This window comes from Mixophyes fleayi, chromosome 4 (genome assembly GCF_038048845.1).
Source record: "Mixophyes fleayi isolate aMixFle1 chromosome 4, aMixFle1.hap1, whole genome shotgun sequence".
In the NCBI taxonomy this organism is placed as follows: domain Eukaryota; kingdom Metazoa; phylum Chordata; class Amphibia; order Anura; family Limnodynastidae; genus Mixophyes; species Mixophyes fleayi.
The window spans coordinates 345,155,558-345,179,447 of record NC_134405.1 but is presented as its reverse complement, the minus strand read 5'-3'; the positions used below and the strand labels follow the sequence as shown (position 1 = coordinate 345,179,447).

At 47.4% G+C, this 23,890-nt stretch overlaps 1 protein-coding gene across 12 annotated transcripts in view; it reads left to right on the top strand.

Annotated features, from left to right (window-relative positions):
• The window catches only part of PLEKHA5 (pleckstrin homology domain containing A5), an 87,316-nt gene that overhangs the window by 56,795 nt on the left and 6,631 nt on the right, over positions 1–23,890 (top strand). For 3 of the 12 annotated variants that reach the window (XM_075210817.1, XM_075210824.1, XM_075210825.1), the window contains 17 exons: positions 3,292–3,364; positions 5,137–5,237; positions 6,832–6,947; positions 7,813–8,262; positions 8,343–8,811; positions 10,084–10,167; positions 11,617–11,733; positions 14,582–14,635; positions 15,456–15,536; positions 19,346–19,408; positions 19,925–20,005; positions 20,086–20,235; positions 20,375–20,476; positions 20,864–20,975; positions 21,765–21,811; positions 22,420–22,611; positions 23,402–23,525. In XM_075210817.1, the coding sequence (XP_075066918.1) occupies positions 3,292–3,364; positions 5,137–5,237; positions 6,832–6,947; positions 7,813–8,262; positions 8,343–8,811; positions 10,084–10,167; positions 11,617–11,733; positions 14,582–14,635; positions 15,456–15,536; positions 19,346–19,408; positions 19,925–20,005; positions 20,086–20,235; positions 20,375–20,476; positions 20,864–20,975; positions 21,765–21,811; positions 22,420–22,611; positions 23,402–23,525 (2,416 nt within the window). Of the gene's footprint in view, positions 1–3,291; positions 3,365–5,136; positions 5,238–5,267; positions 5,738–6,791; positions 6,948–7,812; positions 8,263–8,342; positions 8,812–10,083; positions 10,168–11,457; positions 11,591–11,616; positions 11,734–14,581; positions 14,636–15,455; positions 15,537–19,345; positions 19,409–19,924; positions 20,006–20,085; positions 20,236–20,374; positions 20,477–20,863; positions 20,976–21,764; positions 21,812–22,419; positions 22,612–23,401; positions 23,526–23,890 lie in introns of those variants that run through there. The other 9 variants (XM_075210818.1, XM_075210819.1, XM_075210822.1 and 6 more) reach the window with 9 other exon arrangements.

Below are 23,890 nucleotides of genomic sequence, written 5' to 3'. Positions count from 1 at the left end.
ATATAGCCTGACTCTCCCGGTGTACAGGATTGTATCTGTGAGTGTAGAACACACTTACATTGTGGTACATGATGTGACATTATTACATATATATCCTGACTCTCCCGGGGTACAGGATTGTATCTGTGAGTGTAGGACACACTTACATTGTGGTACATGATGTGACATTATTACATACATATATATCCTGACTCTCCCGGTGTACAGGATTGTATCGGTGAGTGTAGAACACACTTACATTGTGGTACATGATGTGACATTATTACATATATATCCTGGCTCTCCCGGTGTACAGGATTGTATCTGTGAGTGTAGGACACACTTACATTGTGGTACATGATGTGACATTATTACATATATATCCTGGCTCTCCCGGTGTACAGGATTGTATCTGTGAGTGTAGGACACACTTACATTGTGGTACATGATGTGACATTATTACATATATATCCTGACTCTCCCGGGGTACAGGATTGTATCGGTGAGTGTAGGACACACTTACATTGTGGTACATGATGTGACATTATTACATATATATCCTGACTCTCCCGGTGTACAGGATTGTATCTGTGAGTGTAGGACACACTTACATTGTGGTACATGATGTGACATTATTACATATATATCCTGGCTCTCCCGGTGTACAGGATTGTATCTGTGAGTGTAGGACACACTTACATTGAGGTACATGATGTGACATTATTACATATATATCCTGACTCTCCCGGTGTACAGGATTGTATCTGTGAGTGTAGGACACACTTACATTGTGGTACATGATGTGACATTATTACATATATATCCTGGCTCTCCCGGTGTACAGGATTGTATCTGTGAGTGTAGGACACACTTACATTGAGGTACATGATGTGACATTATTACATATATAGCCTGACTCTCCCGGTGTACAGGATTGTATCTGTGAGTGTAGGACACACTTACATTGTGGTACATGATGTGACATTATTACATATATAGCCTGACTCTCACGGGGTACAGGATTGTATCTGTGAGTGTAGGACACACTTACATTGAGGTACATGATGTGACATTATTACATATATATCCTGACTCTCCCGGTGTACAGGATTGTATCTGTGAGTGTAGGACACACTTACATTGTGGTACATGATGTGACATTATTACATATATAGCCTGACTCTCCCGGTGTACAGGATTGTATCTGTGAGTGTAGGACACACTTACATTGTGGTACATGATGTGACATTATTACATATATATCCTGACTCTCACGGGGTACAGGATTGTATCTGTGAGTGTAGGACACACTTACATTGAGGTACATGATGTGACATTATTACATATATATCCTGACTCTCCCGGTGTACAGGATTGTATCTGTGAGTGTAGGACACACTTACATTGTGGTACATGATGTGACATTATTACATATATATCCTGACTCTCCCGGGGTACAGGATTGTATCTGTGAGTGTAGGACACACTTACATTGTGGTACATGATGTGACATTATTACATATATATCCTGGCTCTCCCGGTGTACAGGATTGTATCTGTGAGTGTAGGACACACTTACATTGAGGTACATGATGTGACATTATTACATATATATCCTGAGTTCAGTGTTCCACAACTGTTCACTTCTCGGAAGTCCTGCAGTAGGAATGTACTAATTTATGTGCATGTTATTTAGCCCCCGTGATGTTACTGTGATAGTGTTTGTGTTAACCCCTTAAATGATACTGAATGTTACTGAGCTCTTGTATTGTTACTGCCGCATGATGATAGGCCATCCCTCTGTATAATGAGTTGTATATGAATAGATGTTTTATCTTTTCTGTAAATCTGAGTGATAACGTAGTCAGGACGTCACGGTATATAGTGTCTAGTTTATGGGTTACTCCAGCATGGTCAGGGTATAACGACGCTCGGCTGCCTTGGTTGCTGATAATGACGGCTACGAGAGGAAACCTCTATGACATTGGCAGACGGTGGTCTGAATTATAGAAATGTCACCATGTCCAGTGCTGGAATAATAGAGAATCGCAGCCTGCTGACCTGCGTTGTGCCCAGAGTTCTGCCAGTCACCCAGCAGTCTCCATCCACAGGGAGTGGTCAGGAAATATTCAACCAACAAAGAGGTGCTGCAGCAGCTACATTGTGCCCACAAAGTGAGAGCGGTTCCAGGTGCAGGTGGTGGCAGCGATTTACACTTCTATAATTAGTGACATCACATTGGTGCCAGTTCACACTCACTCAGTCGGTGAATGGCTGACTTGGCAAAGCTGCACCAAGTGGTCATTGATGAGTAGACCATTTTTAAATCCCCAAAACGTGTGGTGGGCGCTGGGTGGCAGAGGACTCCCATCAGGTTACAGGTCCAAATAAAGTAAGAAAAACACAGGATCAGGATATTTCGGTAAATACCGGGACTGTCCAGGAAAAATAAGGACACATCGAAGCTATAGTCTAGAGTCTAGTTTGTCAGCACTGAGTGGGTTAATCTGGTAGCACCATTTCCATGTAGTGTTAGTGCTCTATAAACACTTCCTACAATGTGTTACAAAAAGTTGACACTGAACCTGTCTAGTGTTAATTAAACGGAAGTCGTAGAATCTGCCTTATATGTCCTGCCAGTCCTTCTCTTAGATCTATAACTTCCTGTGGGCCCAGCGGTGAGCAGCCGCCGGCACTCAGTAGTGTCCTAGGGCCTGGCGGTGAGCAGCCGCCGGCACCCAGTGGTGTCCTAGGGCCCGGCGGTGAGCAGCCGCCGGCACCCAGTAGTGTCCTAGGGCCCGGCGGTGAGCAGCCGCCGGCACCCAGTAGTGTCCTAGGGCCCGGCGGTGAGCAGCCGGCGGCACCCAGTAGTGTCCTAGGGCCCGGCGGTGAGCAGCCGGCGGCACCCAGTAGTGTCCTAGGGCCCGGCGGTGAGCAGCCGCCGGCACCCAGTAGTGTCCTAGGGCCCGGCGGTGAGCAGCCGCCGGCACCCAGTAGTGTCCTAGGGCCCGGCGGTGAGCAGCCGCCGGCACCCAGTAGTGTCCTAGGGCCCGGCGGTGAGCAGCCGCCGGCACCCAGTAGTGTCCTAGGGCCCGGCGGTGAGCAGCAGCCGCCGGCACCCAGTAGTGTCCTAGGGCCCGGCGGTGAGCAGCCGCCGGCACCCAGTAGTGGCCTAGGGCCCGGCGGTGAGCAGCCCCTGCAGCTAGTGTGCACTCAGATCCTTTCTGTGTAATCCAAATGAATGGAAGGCATTGATGTTTTAAAGTGACATATTGCTTCCTGCTGTGTGACCATATCTACGTATTTTCCCAGGCAAATTCCGGAATGAAGATGTGGAAGAAGCGCTGGTTCGTGCTGTCCGACTTGTGTCTATTTTATTACAGAGGTAAGACCCCAGGAGCTGCTTATTGGTTATAGAACAGAGGTAAGTCCTCTGGCTTGTGTCTGTCTATAAGACTGGTTTGTCCATGGAGAGTTTATTTTTACAGAGGTAAATGCTCTCCAAGCTGGTCTGGGTGTTGTATTAAGGAGTGAAGTCCTGTATGAGATGTTCTTTGTTTATCTTCTGAAAGCTGTGAGTTCAGGTCTGTGTATCCTGTAGCGGTGGTAATCGTTAATACCATTACCCTATTCCTACACCCACTTCACCTGCAAAAAAACACGAAAGTTCTAAAAAGCGATGTTAATATTTATATATTTAAAGCGACTCTGGACATCACCCATGGACCCAAAAGGTGACCGCGAATGATCTCGATTGAAGAGGTGTCCGGCACTACTGTTAATCTGAATTTAAAGTGGCAATGTCGGATTAAGTGTTTAAACACTTAATACAAATACAAGTCGCGATGACAGTAAACAGTAGTGCCGGACACCTCTTCAATCGAGATCACTTGCGGTCACCTTTTGGGTCCATGGGTGAGTCGCTTTAAAGGTCAGTCTATAAATTAACGCTAAGATTTTTTGAGCGCTCGTTTTTCCCCGTTAACGCTAACAATTGAATACCCCCCAAAGACTGTGACTGAGTTAGCAATCAGTAACACATTATAATAACATCAATGCAAATGCCACACAGCAAAGAAATGCAAAATACGTATTTAATACTTAAAAAAAAAAGGTAACAGCTCCCAACAATCATTAAGAATAAAAGGTTTGCATCAGAGAAGAAGCTGGTGACTCTGTGAACCAGACAGCTGTGTAGACGATAGGGCACACGGTTTCTAGCTTTACTTACGACAAAGGTTGGAGGGGTTCATTAATCCATTCAGAGGATTCATGCAAAGAGTGCACGAAATACACCCACCAACCTCTCTAAAGAAAGCTTTGTTTAATGTAACAATCATTGTACGTCTGTTACGTCTGAGAAGGGGACTAGTTCTGGGGCAAAGGCTGGTGGAATTTATACTTGATTCGTTTTCATTTAGAGTTGAAGGAATTACAACAGGCTTCTTGTCAACCAGCGACATGACAGCCTGTGGTCCATGGCCTGGGGACTCTGTCTTCAGTGCAGACCTCCAGATATCTGGATATTCATGAGGATAGAGGCGTTCTCTGGTCAGCGCCGTCTTTTTAGCCTCAGGTGGTTTCCAAGCTCCACTTAAAGCAGGACATTGTGATTCCAGCATTGGGTCCTCAGAAAAAGTGGGATCTCTTCACTTGCTGAATATGGTCAGCACACGAGACGGTAGGAAGTCGATAATCTTCTGGTCCTCTGTGGTGTCTCTTAAGGAGCTTGGCCAAGTTTCTCCTTTGGGGATTGGACGAGGATATAGAAGAGGGAGGAGCTTAAACAGATTGACAATTTTGAAAATGCCGTTATCCTAAGGAGTCTTTATATCTTCATGACTCCAGTGCCCCCCCACAAGGGAATCAGAAAAAAGGTTTTAATGTAAAAATCCAATTTTATTTTTGTTTGAGCTGCGATGACACATTTCTTTCCTCTTGTGTTCTTGTAATGAAGTTATATAATTCTGCCTTCTTGAACTCCACCTGTAGTAATGCAGCGTCCGTTTACTACTAAGCACCACAGCAGTGGTGTGGATATATGGGGTACTGCTCCTGTAGTGGTATTATAGGGAGTGAGAGGTCACCACTTAGTCTGAATGTTTTGGTAAAATAATGTTTTGCTTTAGATGCTCAAAATCCCTCTTTTGCTGACAGATGAAAAAGAAGAGGGCGTACTGGGGAGTATTCTGCTTCCCAGCTTTCAGATATCGGCTGTAACACCAGACGACCATATAAACCGCACGCACGCCTTCAAGGTAAGGTAATGGGGCGTCTCCGCGGCCTGTCCGCTGCTGCCTTCTACCTCCTCCGAGTGTCGTGGAAAGGATAATTGTTGTGTTTCCATAGCTGTTATACACATCACGTTTCAATTACAATGTTCCTTGTCTCATTATAAACAGTTTGTCCACCTTCAGCTGACTTTAATTTTTTGTCTTAGAAATGCGTTCATGCAACTTTTCCTTTTGTAACTTATTTGTGCAGCGTTGCTGATCCCTAGATACTGCTGAGAGTGGAAGTCCTGTAATAATGATGTGTCTATATACTGTATATAAAGCTTCTGTGTTGTGTCCTGACCTTTATATTGTGGTGAATATTGACCGTATTCAGCACAATGTACTTTATAACTGATCTGTGTCATTATTCATCCAAATAACCATTCTCCCCTGTTTCTACTCTTATGTGTCTAATTTCCTGGAGCCCCACACGAGTATATTCTTACATTGTGTCCTCTATGGGTGATGGAAAATTCATAACGGTAAGTTGTGTACATCCACCTGCCAGTTATATCCATGTAATGAGGGGGGCAGGGGAGCAGTGTGGGACACATTGTATCAGTATATTGCTGGGTGCAGTCAGTATGTAGGGGAGCAGTGTGGGACACAATGTATCAGTATATTGCTGGGTGCAGTCAGTATGGGGGGGGCAGTGTGGGACACGTATCAGTATATTGCTGGGTGCAGTCAGTATGGGGGGGCAGTGTGGGACACGTATCAGTATATTGCTGGGTGCAGTCAGTATGGGGGGGCAGTGTGGGACACATTGTATCAGTATATTGCTGGGTGCAGTCAGTATGGAGGGGGGCAGTGTGGGACACATTGTATCAGTATATTGCTGGGTGCAGTCAGTATGGGGGGGGGCAGTGTGGGACACATTGTATCAGTATATTGCTGGGTGCAGTCAGTATGGAGGGGAGTAGTGTGGGACACATTGTATCAGTATATTGCTGGGTGCAGTCAGTATGGAGGGGAGCAGCATGGGACACATTGTATCAGTATATTGCTGGGTGCAGTCAGTATGGAGGGGAGTAGTGTGGGACACATTGTATCAGTATATTGCTGGGTGCAGTCAGTATGGAGGGGAGCAGTGTGGGACACGTATCAGTATATTGCTGGGTGCAGTCAGTATGGAGGGGAGCAGTGTGGGACACATTGTATCAGTATATTGCTGGGTGCAGTCAGTATGGAGGGGAGCAGTGTGGGACACGTATCAGTATATTGCTGGGTGCAGTCAGTATGGAGGGGAGCAGTGTAGGACACATTGTATCAGTATATTGCTAGGTGCAGTCAGTATGGAGGGGAGTAGTGTGGGACACATTGTAACAGTATATTGCTGGGTGCAGTCAGTATGGAGGGGGGCAGTGTGGGACACATTGTATCAGTATTTCACACTCTTTGTACTCTCCGTGCACTGCGCCATCTGCTGTAGGATGAAGTTATATTCTCTGTAAATAAAAGCTTTGACCTGTAGTAGGAAACGGCCCATGTTTTCTCACATAATAAAGAGGACATTTCTCTTTTGTTTTCTTCCAGAGACCTAATCGTTTGTTTCATTCACTGTCGTTCTAATCAGGCGACGCACTCAAACATGAGGACATATTATTTCTGTTCAGACACCAGTAAGGAAATGGAGTTTTGGATGAGGTCGATGATCGGGGCGTCCCTGGTACACTCCGAGCCTATTAAACGGTACATATATTGTTACTGAATGCCAGGTCAGTGTGTGTGCGTGGAAGGCCATGTGTGTGTGTGTGTGTGTGTGTGTGTGTGTGTACGAGCGCGCGCGTGTGGAAGGCCGGGCGGGTGTGTGTGTGTACGAGCGCGCGCACGCGCGTGTGGAAGGCCGGGGGTGTGTGTGTGTGTGTGTGTGTGTGTGTGTGTGTGTGTGTGTGTACGAGCGCGCGCGCGCGCGTGTGGAAGGCCGGGTGTGTGTGTGTGTGTGTGTGTGTGTGTGTACGAGCGCACGCGTGTGGAAGGCCGGGCGGGTGTGTGTGTGTGTGTACGAGCGCACGCGTGTGGAAGGCCGGGCGGGTGTGTGTGTGTGTATGTGTGTGTGTGTGGAAGGCCGGGCGGGTGTGTGTGTGTGGAAGGCCGGGCGGGTGTGTGTGTGTAGAACTTTGGATGCACAGGAATGCTGGACACAATGGGTGTGTAGGGCTTTTGGGGTGTAACAGCGATATGTTGGCTTCTGCTGCTCACCAGGAGATGTTGAACAAATTATTACTGTTCTCGGAAAAAATGCTGCTGCTCGGGGAATGTGCCACATTTGTTAAGTCAGCACAAACATTCCGTGGTATATTTTAGGCGCTGACCACAACTATTTCCCACAGACTTAGTGAATGCAGAGCTTACTGACCACATAGAGGAAGTGGAAATAAACCTTAACTCTACACAATTCTGTACAAGGAAATATCTGGGCTGTAACTCCGTCAGGGGGATCTGGGCCTGTATTCCGTGTTTGTACAGAATGTTATTAGCTGCAGGTGAGTTATGAATGTTGCACAATGTGTAGATCATCTTATAACAAAGCTTTCATTTTCTCCCCTCTGTTCAGTGTGAACGTCACCAAAGTTGAGGATCCGGCCCCCCAAGAAACAAACCATGTAGCAAATCACAGACAATTGATCCGGCCGGAGAACAATAATACCCAGAAGAGTAAAGAGATCTTCAGTAAAGTGGAGGAGAAAGCCGCCTGGGAAGCGGAGAAGTATGGCTTCCAGAAAGACGGACAGGAACGTCCTTTAACCAAGATAAACAGCGTGAAACATCAGCCCTATATTCATGACTATGACGTTCATTACAAACCTGTTCATGTGAATGGGCCTGAAAACAGAATTCACGAAAGTCAAGGCCACGCCTCCGAGACTGATTCCAGGGTAAACCAGCGAACCTTTGCGTCACACGAGGATGCGGATCGAGTCATACAGAGGACTAACTCCATGTTGCAGTTGGAGCAGTGGATCCGAACGCAGAGAGAGAGGGGCCCCGGTGAGGATAGTAGTGGGTGAGTCCATGTTGTATTGTCACATCTCTCCCAAGCGTTCTCCCACTGCTGTGTCACCAGCGTGTTTTCTCTCTACGCAGTGTGATGTCCTATCAAACCTTACCCAGGAACATGCCCAGCTACCGCGCTCAGATTGTACCACGCTATCCAGAAGGATATAAAACTTTGCCGCGTAACCTGAAGACACGACCTGAGAGTGTTTGTAGCACAACGGGAATGGTGTACGAGCGGACAATGGTTCCTGTAACGACTGAGGAGAAGCGGAGGTCAGTCCGGGACGACACAATGTGGCAGTTATACGAGTGGCAGCAGAGACAGTTCTACAACAAGCAGACAACTCTGCGCCGACACTCTTCTCTGACCAGCCCAAAGACCATGGTCCACATCTCTGAGCAGGCCTTGCATTCCATCCCCATGTCCCCGTCTCATGGCTCTATCTCCGGCTACCACACGTACTCTCCGCATCGGGCCTACAGATCAGAGTTATCTTCTCCTGTGCAGAGAGGAGACCTGACCATCGATCGCAGACAGAAGGCTCCATCCAATAAGGTAATCCCTAGTCACATGACAGTAATAAGTGGTGGAATGAGCATTATGTATCTATACACATGATCAGGGTCTGTCAGGGGAAGCACTGTGCCTAAAATCTACTAATTTAATAGCGATTGTGGTTTCCCCATGTCCCATGTTGCCCCTGGCATTTTCTGCCTTGTTACCTTGATGTAGCAGAGCTCCTCACAGTGACAGTAATAGGAGGTACTTAGTGATCATACCTGTGTGTGACAGTCCTCTCACTGACTTGTGTAGCAGAGCTCCTCACAGTGACAGTAATACTAGGTACTTAGTGATCATACCTGTGTGTGACAGTCCTCTCACTGACTTGTGTAGCAGAGCTCCTCACAGTGACAGTAATACTAGGTACTTAGTGATCATACCTGTGTGTGACATTCCTCTCACTGACTTGTGTAGCAGAGCTCCTCACAGTGACCGTAATAGGAGGTACTTAGTGATCATACCTGTGTGTGACATTCCTCTCACTGACTTGTGTAGCAGAGCTCCTCACAGTGACAGTAATAGGATGTTCTTAGTGATCATACCTGTGACATTCCTCTCACTGACTTGTGTAGCAGAGCTCCTCACAGTGACCGTAATAGGAGGTACTTAGTGATCATACCTGTGTGTGACATTCCTCTCACTGACTTGTGTAGCAGAGCTCCTCACAGTGATGGTAATAGGAGGTACTTAGTGATCATACCTGTGTGTGACATTCCTCTCACTGACTTGTGTAGCAGAGCTCCTCACAGTGACAGTAATACTAGGTACTTGGTGATCATACCTGTGTGTGACAGTCCTCTCACTGACTTGTGTAGCAGAGCTCCTCACAGTGACAGTAATACTAGGTACTTAGTGATCATACCTGTGTGTGACATTCCTCTCACTGACTTGTGTAGCAGAGCTCCTCACAGTGACAGTAATACTAGGTACTTAGTGATCATACCTGTGACATTCCTCTCACTGACTTGTGTAGCAGAGCTCCTCACAGTGATGGTAATAGGAGGTTCTTAGTGATACCTGTGACATTCCTCTCACTGACTTGTGTAGCAGAGCTCCTCACAGTGATGGTAATAGGAGGTACTTAGTGATCATACCTGTGTGTGACATTCCTCTCACTGACTTGTGTAGCAGAGCTCCTCACAGTGACCGTAATAGGAGGTTCTTAGTGATCATACCTGTGTGTGACATTCCTCTCACTGACTTGTGTAGCAGAGCTCCTCACAGTGATGGTAATAGGACGCTCTTAGTAATTCTGTGTTCCTGCAGCTTGCCTTTGCTCCTGACAGACGGTCGGCGCCGGTGGGATTGACGACACAGCCCCTTACACAGCAGGGTCTGCAAGGCAAAACCGTGAGTGAGCTCTTTTCTCTACTAACCTAAATCTTCCTAATGTCGCTCCTGCCCTGATGGTCTCCTGACCGCATAGATAGGGAAACGTTCTCAATAATAATGTGATCTGAGCTTATAGTCGCTTCTGTCTATTGGATCTAATATCAGATTTTATCTCATTATTGTGGAATCTCTGGAAGGTGAGTACAGACCTGCGTTAGACAAGACCGACCCAAGGCCTGTAAAGGAATTATATAGATTTCTCCTTTTAAAGCGTTGTCAGCTGGGGATTATTGATAACCGTACATAGCACCTACATATTCTGTAGTGCTGTAGACGATGCTCCCATTACTCACTGCCTCACTGGACTTACACTCTAATTCTCTGCTGCACACACACGACCGTGGGGGGGACACACGGATCCCACACGGACAAGCCCCCCAATCTGCTGTGTGTATGTAAATAGAAAGTGGATTGTAGACGGTTCGGTGGAATCAGGAGATATTACTAACATTGACCACAGCAACCAATCAGCCATTGGCTTTTATTTGTGTATTGCAGGTAGAAATTGAAAGCTGGGATGTGATTGGTTGGTGTTGATAATAATTGGACGTTTTGTTTGGAGATAAATTACCATGTCTTATAAATAGCGGCACAATCATATATAGTATTTCATATAATATCCAGCTCCTGCATGTACACACAGCGTTAAATATAAGCTTACATATATGGCGGATGAGTGTTTATATATAGGTGTGTATAATATAATATATATATATATATATAGGTGTGTATAATATTATATATATATATATATTATACCGGCTGAACGCAGACCAGCTCCTGGGCACACTCCAACATCTGAACACACAGAGACATTGCACTGCTCCATCTAGTGGTGGCCCATGGCATGTGCCCTGCACCTACCTGTATTGTTAAGTACAGTCTTTTCTTATTCAGTTTATTTTGGGTAGATGTGGACTGGAAGCTGCTGAGCGGAAATATCAGGGTCAGTAATCACTGGGACATAATCTGCACATACGCAAGACCAGCGCAGGACATGGAGTGCTTTTATAGCCAATATTCGGATGTATTTCCCCCAGGGAGCAGAAATGATCTGACAGCCCGTATGATGGGTTCTAGAATATAAACGTTTAGCTCCCTCCTGTCTAGCTGGTATTTAGGAGTATCGATGTGATTTATGTAGAGAGAGGATTATTGTGTATCAGACAGCGGCATTACTCATGACCCCCCTCCCCCCACCCTCCCATCATTGTGAGAATAAAGATACCAATGATTTATTCCTTTCAGTTCCTGAATCCTTGCCCTGTGGGTATTACATATAGCACAATGTAACCAATAATAATGACGTCACTTCGGATGAGGTCGGGATCTGATGCTGCTGCGGATACATCTTAGGCTGGGGTTAACTTACATTACCTTCTTTGGCTTCTTTATGCTGCACTCCAGCCTGAGGAGCTGACACTCTTATTAATCAAACTGCGGAGACAGCAAGCTGAGCTGAGCAGTATCCGGGAACACACCTTAACGCAACTTCTGCATCTAAAGCAATCCTGCAGCCAAAAGGTCAGCAATGTACTACTGAGCAATTGTCCCTTCATCACACATGTACTGTAACCTGTCACCTGCCTGCAATGTACTACTGAGCAATTGTCCCTTCATCACACATGTACTGTAACCTGTCACCTGCCTGCAATGTACTACTGAGCAATTGTCCCTTCATTACACATGTATTGTAGCCTGTCGCATATCAGCAATATACTACTGAGCAATTGTCCCATCCTCATATATGTAGTGTAACCTGTCACCTGCCAGCAATGTACTACTGAGCAATTGTCCCTTCATCACACTTCATCACACATGTACTGTAACCTGTCACCTGCCTGCAATGTACTACTGAGCAATTGTCCCTTCATTACACATGTATTGTAGCCTGTCGCATATCAGCAATGTACTACTGAGCAATTGTCCCATCCTCACATATGTAGTATAACCTGTCACCTGCCAGCAATGTACTACGTCCTGCTGAGCAATTGTCCCATCCTCATACATGTACTGTAACCATATCACATGTCAGCAATGTACTATGTACTGCTGAGCAATTGTCCCATCCTCATACATGTACTGTACCCAGTCACATGTCTTCTTGTCATTATTCCTTGTGTAACATGAGGACAATTCCTCTTCTCCATCTTGCTTCCAGCTTACAGGGGCCGTAGATTTATATCCGGGACTCACCCTTCCATACAATCATCTGTCACATGTCCCTGAGATCCAGGAAATTTCTGCTCATTGTTCTTGATATACACAGATCAGCCACAACATTAAAACCACCTGCCTAATATTATGTAGGTCCGCCTCGTGCCACCAAAACAGCTCTGACCAGTTGAGACCTCCACAAGACCCCTGAAGGTGTCCTGTGGGATCTGGCACCAAGACGTTAGCAGCAGCAGACCCTTTAAATCCTGTAAGTTGTGAGGTGGGGCCTCCGTGGCTCAGACTTGTTCTTCCAGCACATCCCACAGATGCTCGGTCAGATTGAGATCTGGGGAATTTGGAGCCAAATCAGCACCTTGACCTCTTTGTCCCGTTCCTCAAACCCTCAAACCATTCCTCCAGTGTGACAGAGCGCATTATCCTGCTGAAAGAGGCCACTGTCATCAGGGAATACCGCTGCCATGAAGGGGTGTACTTGGTCTGCAGCAATGTTTAGGTAGGTGGTACGTGTCATAGTAACATCCACATGAATGCCAGGACCCAAGGTTTCCCAGCAGAACATTGCCCAGAGCATCGCACTGCCTCCGTCTGCTGCCTTCTTCCCATAGTGCATCCTGGTGCCATCTCTTCCCAGGTAAATGACACACATGCACCCGGCCGTCCAATGATGTAAAAGAAAACGTGATTCATCAGACCAGATGGGCTAGCTTTCGTTCCCCATGTGCATAGGTGATCCTTGGGCGCCCATGACCCTGTCTCCGGTTCACTGGTTGTCCTTCCTTGGACCACTTTAGGTAGGTACTAACCACTGCACACTGGGAACACCCCACAAGACCTGTTGCTTTGGAGATGCTCTGACCCAGTCATCTAACCATCACATTTTGACCCTTGTCAAAGTCGCTCAGATACTTACGTTGCCCATTTTTCCTGCTTCCAACACATCAACTTCAAGAACTGACTGGTCACTTGCTGCCTAATATATCCCCCTCCCCCTTGTCAGGTGTCATTGTAACCAGATAATCAGTGTTATTCCCTTCACTTGTCAGTGGGTTTAATGTTGTTGCTGATCATTGTATAATTAGATACATTTAGAAGCCAATTTGACAACCTGTATTAGATTTATATTGTTAAAAACGGAATGTTTTTATTGTAGTAATATTTACATATTTAGTGTTTACAGTGTGTAATATTAAACAGTCATTTATAACATTTCTGGCATACCAGGCTCATGTGGCACATTGTAAACATTCACTTACGAGTGACGCCGGGTATCGGGGGTAGGCGACGAGTGACGCCGGGTATCGGGGGTAGGCGACGAGTGACGCCGGGTATCGGGGGCAGGCGACGAGTGACGCCGGGTATCGGGGGCAGGCGACGAGTGACGCCGGGTATCGGGGGCAGGCGACGAGTGACGCCGGGTATAGGGGGCAGGCGAGGAGTGACGCCGGGTATCGGGAGCAGGCGAGGAGTGACGCCGGGTATCGGGGGCAGGCGAGGAGTGACGCCGGGTATCGGGAGCAGGCGAGGAGTGACGCCGGGTATCGGGGGCAGGCGAGGAGTGACGCCGGGTATCGGGGGCAGGCGAGGAGTGACGCCGGGTATCGGGGGCAGGCGAGGAGTGACGCCGGGTATCGGGGGCAGGCGAGGAGTGACGCCGGGTATCGGAGGCAGGCGAGGAGTGACGCCGGGTATCGGGGGCAGGCGAGGAGTGACGCCGGGTATCGGGGGCAGGCGAGGAGTGACGCCGGGTATCGGGGGCAGGCGAGGAGTGACGCCGGGTATCGGAGGCAGGCGAGGAGTGACGCCGGGTATCGGGAGCAGGCGAGGAGTGACGCCGGGTATCGGGGGCAGGCGAGGAGTGACGCCGGGTATCGGGAGCAGGCGAGGAGTGACGCCGGGTATCGGGAGCAGGCGAGGAGTGACGCCGGGTATCGGGGGCAGGCGAGGAGTGACGCCGGGTATCGGGGGCAGGCGAGGAGTGACGCCGGGTATCGGGGGCAGGCGAGGAGTGACGCCGGGTATCGGGGGCAGGCAACGAGTGACGACGGGGGGGGGGGGGTGAGAATGAGGGGGTTAGGCGCCGAGGGGCAGATCTTGGTTTTGTATATTGTATAAAACAGAATGTAGAACAACTGTACTATATATGTCTTACACACTGCTCTGTCCTCTCTTTCTTCTTTAATGCTGCTGCTGCTAGAATGAGATTCTCTCACATCATCTTCAAAGGAACCTCATCTATGTGGACGACCAGGTGGGATTTGGAAGGTTTTTCTGTGCATTTGCAGAGTTTAGATTAGATTCTGTGACCTGAACTTGAACCGATTCTGTGCCTGACAAGAATTCTTATTTCATTTATCCTTCAAAAGAAACGTAAAGAAATAAGGAGAACTTTATCTTTCTGGATTTCCAATATTTTCCTGTTTTCTTCACTATTGCCCCTTGAAATCACATCTGCAATATTGTCCATTATTCGTTTATTCCACCAGGTATTCAAGTTCCTGAGTAATGTCATTGGGAGAAGCAGTATTTCAGTGCCCCTTTGGTCGCAGATAGGACTTTCTGAGAGGTGTAAATTTATGACGGGAACTCCGTGGCCTAAATGTACAAAACAGGAGATTGTATGACCCTAAAACCAAAGTTATAATAATATGTATATAATATGCTAATACTCTGCGTCTTCTGAGGTTGTGGTCTCGCAGCAGCTGATGCAGGTCTTAGAGTATCCGTTGTCTTAGGCATGGTAACTGGATGATGTTCTCACCACCGTTCCTGGCTCATGTTCTTAGCTCTAGTGGGAGAAATAAAGCTCAGCACTAGATGTATAATGGTTGAAATAGAATATTATCACTTAGCATTCTAAAGATATTTAACACAATTATAGTTAGCTAGTTTTTATATTTTTAGTTTTCTAGAGCTGGGATGTTGGAGGAAGGGATTGGTAAAACTCCTGGTGATATTTGAATCTAATGATGGAAACCACATCCCAATGCCATATATTGGAGGATTGTTAGGTTTGGTTTGTGTAGCTATGATTGTGCACTAAACTGTGTGCTCCTCCATGTTTGACATAGATGAAAGACAATGACCCGTTAATCAGCATGGTTCACACTATGATTGAGAACTCTGCGCTTAGACCACATCTGTACCAGCAAGTAAGCTCATAGACTCCATCTGCCATGTCTATCCTGATGACCTCAGCCGCCGGCTCCCGCTCCGTCCGCCACACCATCCGCCCGCCCCCCCTTTCTCCCTTCTCCACACCATCCGCCTGCCCCCCCTTTCTCCCTTCTCCACACCATCCGCCGGCCCTCCCGCTCCCTCCGCCTTCACCATCCGCCGGCCCTCCCGCTCCCTCCGCCTTCACCATCCGCCGGCCCTCCCGCTCCCTCCGCCTTCACCATCCGCCGGCCCTCCCGCTCCCTCCGCCTTCACCATCCGCCGGCCCTCCCGCTCCCTCCGCCTTCACCATCCGCCGGCCCTCCCGCTCCCTCCGCCTTCACCATCCGCCGGCCCTCCCGCTCCCTCCGCCTTCACCATCCGCCGGCCCTCCCGCTCCCTCCGCCTTCACCATCCGCCGGCCCTCCCGCTCCCTCCGCCTTCACCATCCGCCGGCCCTCCCGCTCCCTCCGCCTTCACCATCCGCCGGCCCTCCCGCTCCCTCCGCCTACACCATCCGCCGGCCCTCCCGCTCCCTCCGCCTACACCATCCGCCGGCCCTCCCTCTCCCTCCGCCTACACCATCCGCCGGCCCTCCCTCTCCCTCCGCCTACACCATCCGCCGGCCCTCCCTCTCCCTCCGCCTACACCATCCGCCGGCCCTCCCTCTCCATCCGCCGGCCCTCCCTCTCCCTCCGCCTACACCATCCGCCGGCCCTCCCTCTCCCTCCGCCTACACCATCCGCCGGCCCTCCCTCTCCCTCCGCCTACACCATCCGCCGGCCCTCCCGCTCCCTCCGCCTACACCATCCGCCGGCCCTCCCTCTCCATCCGCCGGCCCTCCCTCTCCCTCCGCCTACACCATCCGCCGGCCCTCCCTCTCCCTCCGCCTACACCATCCGCCGGCCCTCCCTCTCCATCCGCCGGCCCTCCCTCTCCCTCCGCCTACACCATCCGCCGGCCCTCCCTCTCCCTCCGCCTACACCATCCGCCGGCCCTCCCTCTCCCTCCGCCTACACCATCCGCCGGCCCTCCCGCTCCCTCCGCCTACACCATCCGCCGGCCCTCCCTCTCCATCCGCCGGCCCTCCCTCTCCCTCCGCCTACACCATCCGCCGGCCCTCCCGCTCCCTCCGCCTACACCATCCGCCGGCCCTCTCTCTCCCTCCGCCTACACCATCCGCCGGCCCTCCCTCTCCATCCGCCGGCCCTCCCTCTCCCTCCGCCTACACCATCCGCCGGCCCTCCCGCTCCCTCCGCCTACACCATCCGCCGGCCCTCCCGCTCCCTCCGCCTACACCATCCGCCGGCCCTCCCGCTCCCTCCGCCTACACCATCCGCCAGCCTCACTGTGCTTTATTGTGAGATGAGCTCTTCACGATCACTTTTATTTTTGCCTCTCTTCTGTGTTTGGAAACTTCATTCCCGCACAAGTAATGACTGTTGGCTTTTGTCTTTGTCATTGCAGTGTACACTAATGTTGTTTATTCACTAGGTGTCAAAGATTCCGTAGCGCCATATACAGGAAGCAAATCACACGTAGATGAGGTAATACAAATAAGTAGCACAGATGAGTGTGAGTGAGGCTATGGGGACTCTTACAGAGTGCGGCAACAGATGTAACGGGGTGTACGAGGGAGTCAGACAGTAGACAGATGTGGGACAATAGGCAGAGAGGATCCTGCCCGTGAGAGTCATCAGTATCTGCAGTGCTGTGTCCAGAATCCATTATATATGATCAGGTATCCACAGGCTTGGATACCTGTGTTATCTGCACCTTTATACCAGAGCATTAGTGGTGCTCAGGGTAAAAGTGCTGCCGCTTTGTACATGCTGATCTGAATTAAGCATCTGGGTCCTAATGTGGAATAAATGCGTTGATTTGGTCATAGGAGCCGAGCAGCCAGATCTGGACCAGACATCTCAATCCTACAGGACACAGTCTGGTTAGAAGATATCGGAGCTTACGGTCCAGTGCGCTCAATACTAGTGCGAATCCTCGTCTGAACGGTTGCCATCAAATGTGTCTTTACTCCCATCATTCGCTACTTTCCAGCCTGTTCCCCATCTGGTGATAAATGTAGAGAGACGGATGGATGGGGGGCTCAGAGGTGCCTTGTACATCAGTCCACATTACTTAGTGTAATCGTCCATCTCCCTCTCCTTCTGTCTTTACCTTTATTTTCCGGCACGGTTTGATGCTACCGGTTGTACACAGCGCCTGTTTGTGCCGAGATGTACCTGGCTTGCATGACAAGCCCTCGCCGTGTGAGCGCTTCTGTCACCACATATGTGCGCGGACGACACCTTTTCTTTCTCTGTATTTCTAGTGTCTGTGCCGGGTTATGATGCAATTCTCTTACTTTGATCGTGATATAAATAATAGCTATGAATTTTCTGTAGTATAAAAGAAAATATTGTTTTAGTTTGAGAATTATTTTTCTTTGTATTTCATGATTCCGTTGCTCAGTTGACAGAGACCGGACAGATTGTGCTATACTCCCTGGATGCATCTGTAAGACATTGGGATAAAAAACAGGGATTGTAATGATGGGCGATGTGTCCAACAAGTTGTCCTAGTCTGTATTGTAACGTGACCGTGAGTGGAGTGTGATAGATTATAAAATGATGAGTCTACACCACAACATAGTAACATAGTTGATGAGGTTGAAAAAAGACACTAGTCCATCAAGCTCATCCTATTCGGATCTCCTGTGATTCCTCTTATATTAGAAATTGATCCAGCAAACCTCCTGACCCAATATTGCAGTCCTATTTCTCCCTGGATCCTCTACTGTTCTTCATTTGAATTAATGATCATATCCCTAGATGTCCTTTAACGCTAAAAATTTGTCCGACCCTTTCTTAAACATATGAATTGAATCATAACCTTCCCAGGCAGTGAATTCCATATCTTGACTGCCCTTACTGTAAAGAACCCTTTCCTTTGGCGGTTGTGAAATTTCCTCTCCTCTAACCTTAGGGGGTGACCGCGTGTCCTGTGTATGGTCCTTGGGGTAAAATGATGCTATGAACGTTCTCTGTATTGACCCTTAATGTATTTGTACATAGTAATCATATCTCCTCTTAGATGCCTCTTTTCTAAAGTAAACATGCCTAAACTGGCTAACCTTTCCTCATAACCTAATGACTCCATACCCTTTATCAATTCTGTCACCCTTCTCTGAACCCTTTCTAGTTCCAAAACGTCTTTTTTATAGAGTGGTGCCCAGAACTGTACTGCATATTCAAGATGAGGTCTTACCAACGATTTATACAGTGGCAAAATGACAGTCTTCCCTTGCATCTATGCCCCTTTTTATGTCTGCCAATGCTTTATTGACCCTTGCAGCTGTTTGGTGCATTTTAGTACCATGTAATCTCAGCCTTGGTGGCAGTGGCGATACTGGATAATGAATATTGCGTATAATCTATGTAGAGTAGTTTCCCAGCTCCTCACAAACATCTCCCATAATGATTTTTGCAGTATGGAAATCATTGTGCTGCTTCCTGGACGCGAGATGTAGACGAAGGTTGAAACTGGTCTGCTGCAGTCGGCTTTGAGTGTAGGCCAACCAGGGTTTCTTTTATATCTGGAGAAAAGTGTCAGAATTGGGATATTTTCGTGTCTGTAAATGACCACATTAGATCTCATTGTCTCCTTGTAAGACGTTATCTGTGTGGCTGGTTCATTTTCCATTCTGCTATTGTGTTGTGTGGTGGAGCAAGCAATCATCATATTGTCCATCAGATGGATTTCTGGCCAGATTCCTAGGTGTCTGCTGATCCTGATCTTCTCTTTCTAGATGAGCCAGGAGGACTGCAGACCAACAGCGTATAAACACCGGACTGAAGAGGTGGATATAGATGTGAGTATTACAGCTGTAATCTATTAGAGCAGCTCCCACTGCCCCGGAGGAACCGTGTGAGTCACGGGGGCAGTAAGCTGCACAGTCGGTGCTGGGTCTCTGTGTTTATGGGTATTTTCTTTTGATTTGTGGATTACGTGGATGTAAGTCAGCTGATGTTTAACCTGTGAGTATTTGCTGGTAATCAATAAGCAGCCTCTCGTCGCTGTTTCTTGGCGGAAGTTTCTTCATCTCTGCCGTATGGAACGTGTTGCGGAGTTTCTGGGCCAAATCCAGTAAAACTGGAATAACTTTCTTCTATCACATCTCAATCTTCAGCGTAGATGCTGCCCCAGAGATACATGAAGGAGGATAGGTAGACAATGACCAGACTGATAATAGATTCCCTTGCTGAGCAGGACACAGATCTATATTGTTTAGGTTTGTTGCTCCCCATAATGACGTTTTGCCAGTGGCGGTATCAAGGGCACACGGAGCTGCAGTGACTTCTCTGCTGACATCTGTGTTTCTGTACAGGCCAAACTGAGCAGTTTATGTGAACAAGACAAAGTGGTTCAAGCCTTGGAGCAGAAACTGCAGCAGTTACACAAAGAGAAGGTAAGAGCGCCACCTAGCTGTGCTTCACGTGTCTGCAGCCTGCTTGTACACTGGCTAATTAACCCTTTCTGACCTTCTAGTACACCCTGGAACAAGCTCTTCTCTCCGCCAGTCAGGAGATTGAGATGAACGCAGACAACCTGGCCGCTATACAGAGCGTTGTGCTGCAGAGGGACGAGCTGCAGAACGGGCTGCTTAGTACATGCCGAGAGGTGTCGCGCGCTACAGCGGTACGTGGCGTTCATCTCGTCTGTTACAGGATTGGGGCGTTGTGTGCGTGTGTGATATCAGTCTATCCCGCTGCATTGTGTTATTGTGTCTCATTGTGTGTGTGACATTGTCTCACCTCATTCTTTCTGCTCTATGTAGGAGCTGGAACGGTCTTGGAGAGAATATGACAAATTAGAGCGAGATGTGACCACCGCAAGAAACCAGATGCGGGAACGTCTAGAGAGACTGGGAGAGGTCCAGGTATGACCATGTGATATACGTAGCGCACCTTTACCTGTATTACCTGTATATATGTTTTCTAAGAGTGGTGGTGGCTTTCTACATTTATTTTGCTCTTCAATATTGTTAGAATGATGAATGTTGCTATTTCTTGGTATTTGCCTCCAGGGTTTCTGTTCTGTTTAATGCCCGTTGTCCAGGGACTCTGTTGTTATATAATTTATCCCCCATTTGTTTTCTTCACGTACAGTCCATGTCCTGCGTTAATGGAAACGACAGTATTTCAGAATGTAGGATCCTCTGTTCTATGCACAATTATATAGATATTCAGTGTGCAGTACGGATTGTACGGATGTCACATTAACATTGCCTACCTTCATAATAATAATAATCATATTGCATGTCTAGACGGAGTCGGCGGGTATACAGCGGGCACAGATGCAGAAAGAGATCTGGCGGATTCAAGACGTGATGGAAGGACTGAGTAAACACAAGCAGCAGAGAGCTGTAACAGAGACAGGTGCCCTCCTAGAACCCTCTATATTACCCACTACCGAGCTGATGTCTGTTTTATGCTGTCGTTATTCCTTCTATATCCCATTACCGTGTACTACTGAGCCGGTGTCTGTGTCCTATGCTGAAGTTATTCCCTCTATATCCCATTACCGTGTACTACCGAGCCGGTGTCTGTTCTATGCTGTCGTTTATTCCCTCTATATCCCATTACCGTGTACTACCGAGCCGGTCTCTGTGTTCTATGCTGTCGTTATTCCCTCTATATCCCATTACCGTGTACTACCGAGCCGGTGTCTGTGTCCTATGCTGTCGTTATTCCCTCTATATCCCATTACCGTGTACTACCGAGCCGGTGTCTGTTCTATGCTGAAGTTATTCCCTCTATATCCCATTACCGTGTACTACCGAGCCGGTGTCTGTGTCCTATGCTGTCGTTATTCCCTCTATATCCCATTACCGTGTACTACCGAGCCGGTGTCTGTTCTATGCTGAAGTTATTCCCTCTATATCCCATTACCGTGTACTACCGAGCCGGTCTCTGTGTTCTATGCTATCGTTATTCCCTCTATATCCCATTACCGTGTACTACCGAGCCGGTGTCTGTTCTATGCTGTCGTTATTCCCTATATATTTACAGGTCATCACTGGTATAATCACTCGTATCTTTCTCTCGGACCTTTCCTATTTGTAGACTTATTATGTAGTATAGTGATACATTTGTGTCCCGTCGGCTGTTTCACCTGACATTGTATTGTACAGTTATTGCTGATAATCATTCTCTGATCCTTAACAGGTAATTCTGACACAAACTTATTTTCTTCAGGGAAGAACACGAGTGAGGTAAGTGATGTAATGAGTGGTATCAATAAAGAAAACGTGTTTATTTATAGCCTTTTATACAGGTGGTTTGTTTTCCTTTGCTCTGATTTGCAGCGTTAGACGGGATTAGTACTTAGTATATAATATATTAGTAGGTAGGATATTCTCTCAGTATCAGATTATTATGTCCATCTTTGTATGAGACCTCTAAGGAACATGTAAGAAATGTTTCACTCACTATAATCACATGGAAACCCCTTTATAACTTCATGTTACATTGTAACAATTTACAGAGATTCTGGGCTGGTTTACAGAACCTAGTACAATGTGGGCTCTGTAGGACTCGCTGTCCCTCGATAACTTAAACCGAAAACCCCTTATGGATTTACTGTATTAGTGATCATGGGGTCAGTTGTGTGGAAGGTGAAATATTTTGTTGTAGATATTAACGCAGGAAGTGGCTCCGTTGTCAAACTGGTAAAAAAAAAAAAAATGTCCAAAACTTTGTTATGGGAATAATGTATTTTTAATGATCTGTTAATGTGAAGTGTGGAGGTCTCAGTCATTGGTCAGACACAGAATGAGCCAGAGTTGTAAGGTAAATGTGTGTCCTGTTCTGCAATCTCCAGGAAGAGGAGCTAGTTCCACCACGTCCACCGCTCCCTCGGTCCTATGACTTTTCCGATCCAGCTCCCCCTCTTCCCTATTTACCCAGTGATAGCAGCTCGTCCGTGCTGTGTTATAGCAGGGGCCCCGTACACCTCCCAGATGACAAGACCACTCATCATGGCCAAGTTTATCAAAGAAACGGATCCTATTGTGTAAGGGACTGAAAGGGCCACAACCCCTCTGTAGTGTTCATCGCCATCTCTCCATTCAAACCTCTTCATATTTATGCTGCATGGATTGTATCTTGTGCTCTTGTTTCTCATTACGTTTTGTCATACTTGGTATGGGTTTTATGTTTCTTAATCAGCGAGGTCTTTTATAACGTCAACTGCTGCTAGTGGATTATTTGTCCTCCACAAACTGTAAAATGTAACTAAAAATGTGAGGATCACCACACAGCGATTTTGTCTTCCAATGGCTGTGGCCGCGTTATCTATGAAATAGTTAAAGGGATTAAGGAGGTTGTCTCCTAGAATTATACACCTCAACTACCTCCAATGAATATGTTTGAGGTGAACCCTTTGGCTTTATGGATTATTCACCCACTGGAGGTAGCTAAGAATACATAGGTTAGATTGCTTGTTGGTGTCACTAAGGTGGACTCAGAGTAGATGGTAAGTGGATGTTGTTGTAGATACATGAAATAGTCTGAAACATTCTCCCAGTGAAGGTGGTTTAGGTGGCCCCGTGGAAAATTGGCCCAGTGGAAGATTCACCCAGTGTTAGGTGGTTCTGTAGGATATTGACCAACTGTAGGTGATTGAGGTGGATTTCTGTGAGTACTTGTTATTGTCTTCATTGAATACCATCATTTGCATCACATCAGTGTTGCTACAGTTGTGTTGATTTGGGGTCAGTCACAGAGAAGATTGTGTTTCACTTCCATTTCCCCCCATCTTTTGTCTGTTGTATGAGAATTACTTAGTTAATGTTTTGTTCTAGGGACCAGATTACAGATTGTACAAAAGCGAGCCAGAGTTGACCACTGTGGCCGAAGTGGATGAGTCAAACGGTGAAGACAAGACTGACCTAACGTTGGACATAGAGACCTCATCCAGCAACAAAGGTTTGTGGCTTTATCACATAAGCAGTGAAATATAGATACCTGATAGGAACAATATCGTATAAAATAAACTTTCATATTAAATGAAGTATGTTTTGCTTTTACTCACTATTGACCAAGTTTTATAACACAATGAAATCTGTATTCTCACCATGTAATTACACATCATCACTTGTGAGTGATCCTTGTATCCACTGGACTCCTAGAGACCTGTTAGTTCAGGACACATGTATGGGCAATCCATATATATCAGCAGGAGAGCCATTACCTACAACCTCACATCCTTAATCGCATTATGATTCTTTTCTATTTACTTCCAGGCATTGGGGACTAGGAATGAGAATATGAAATGCGTTAAAGGCTTATTG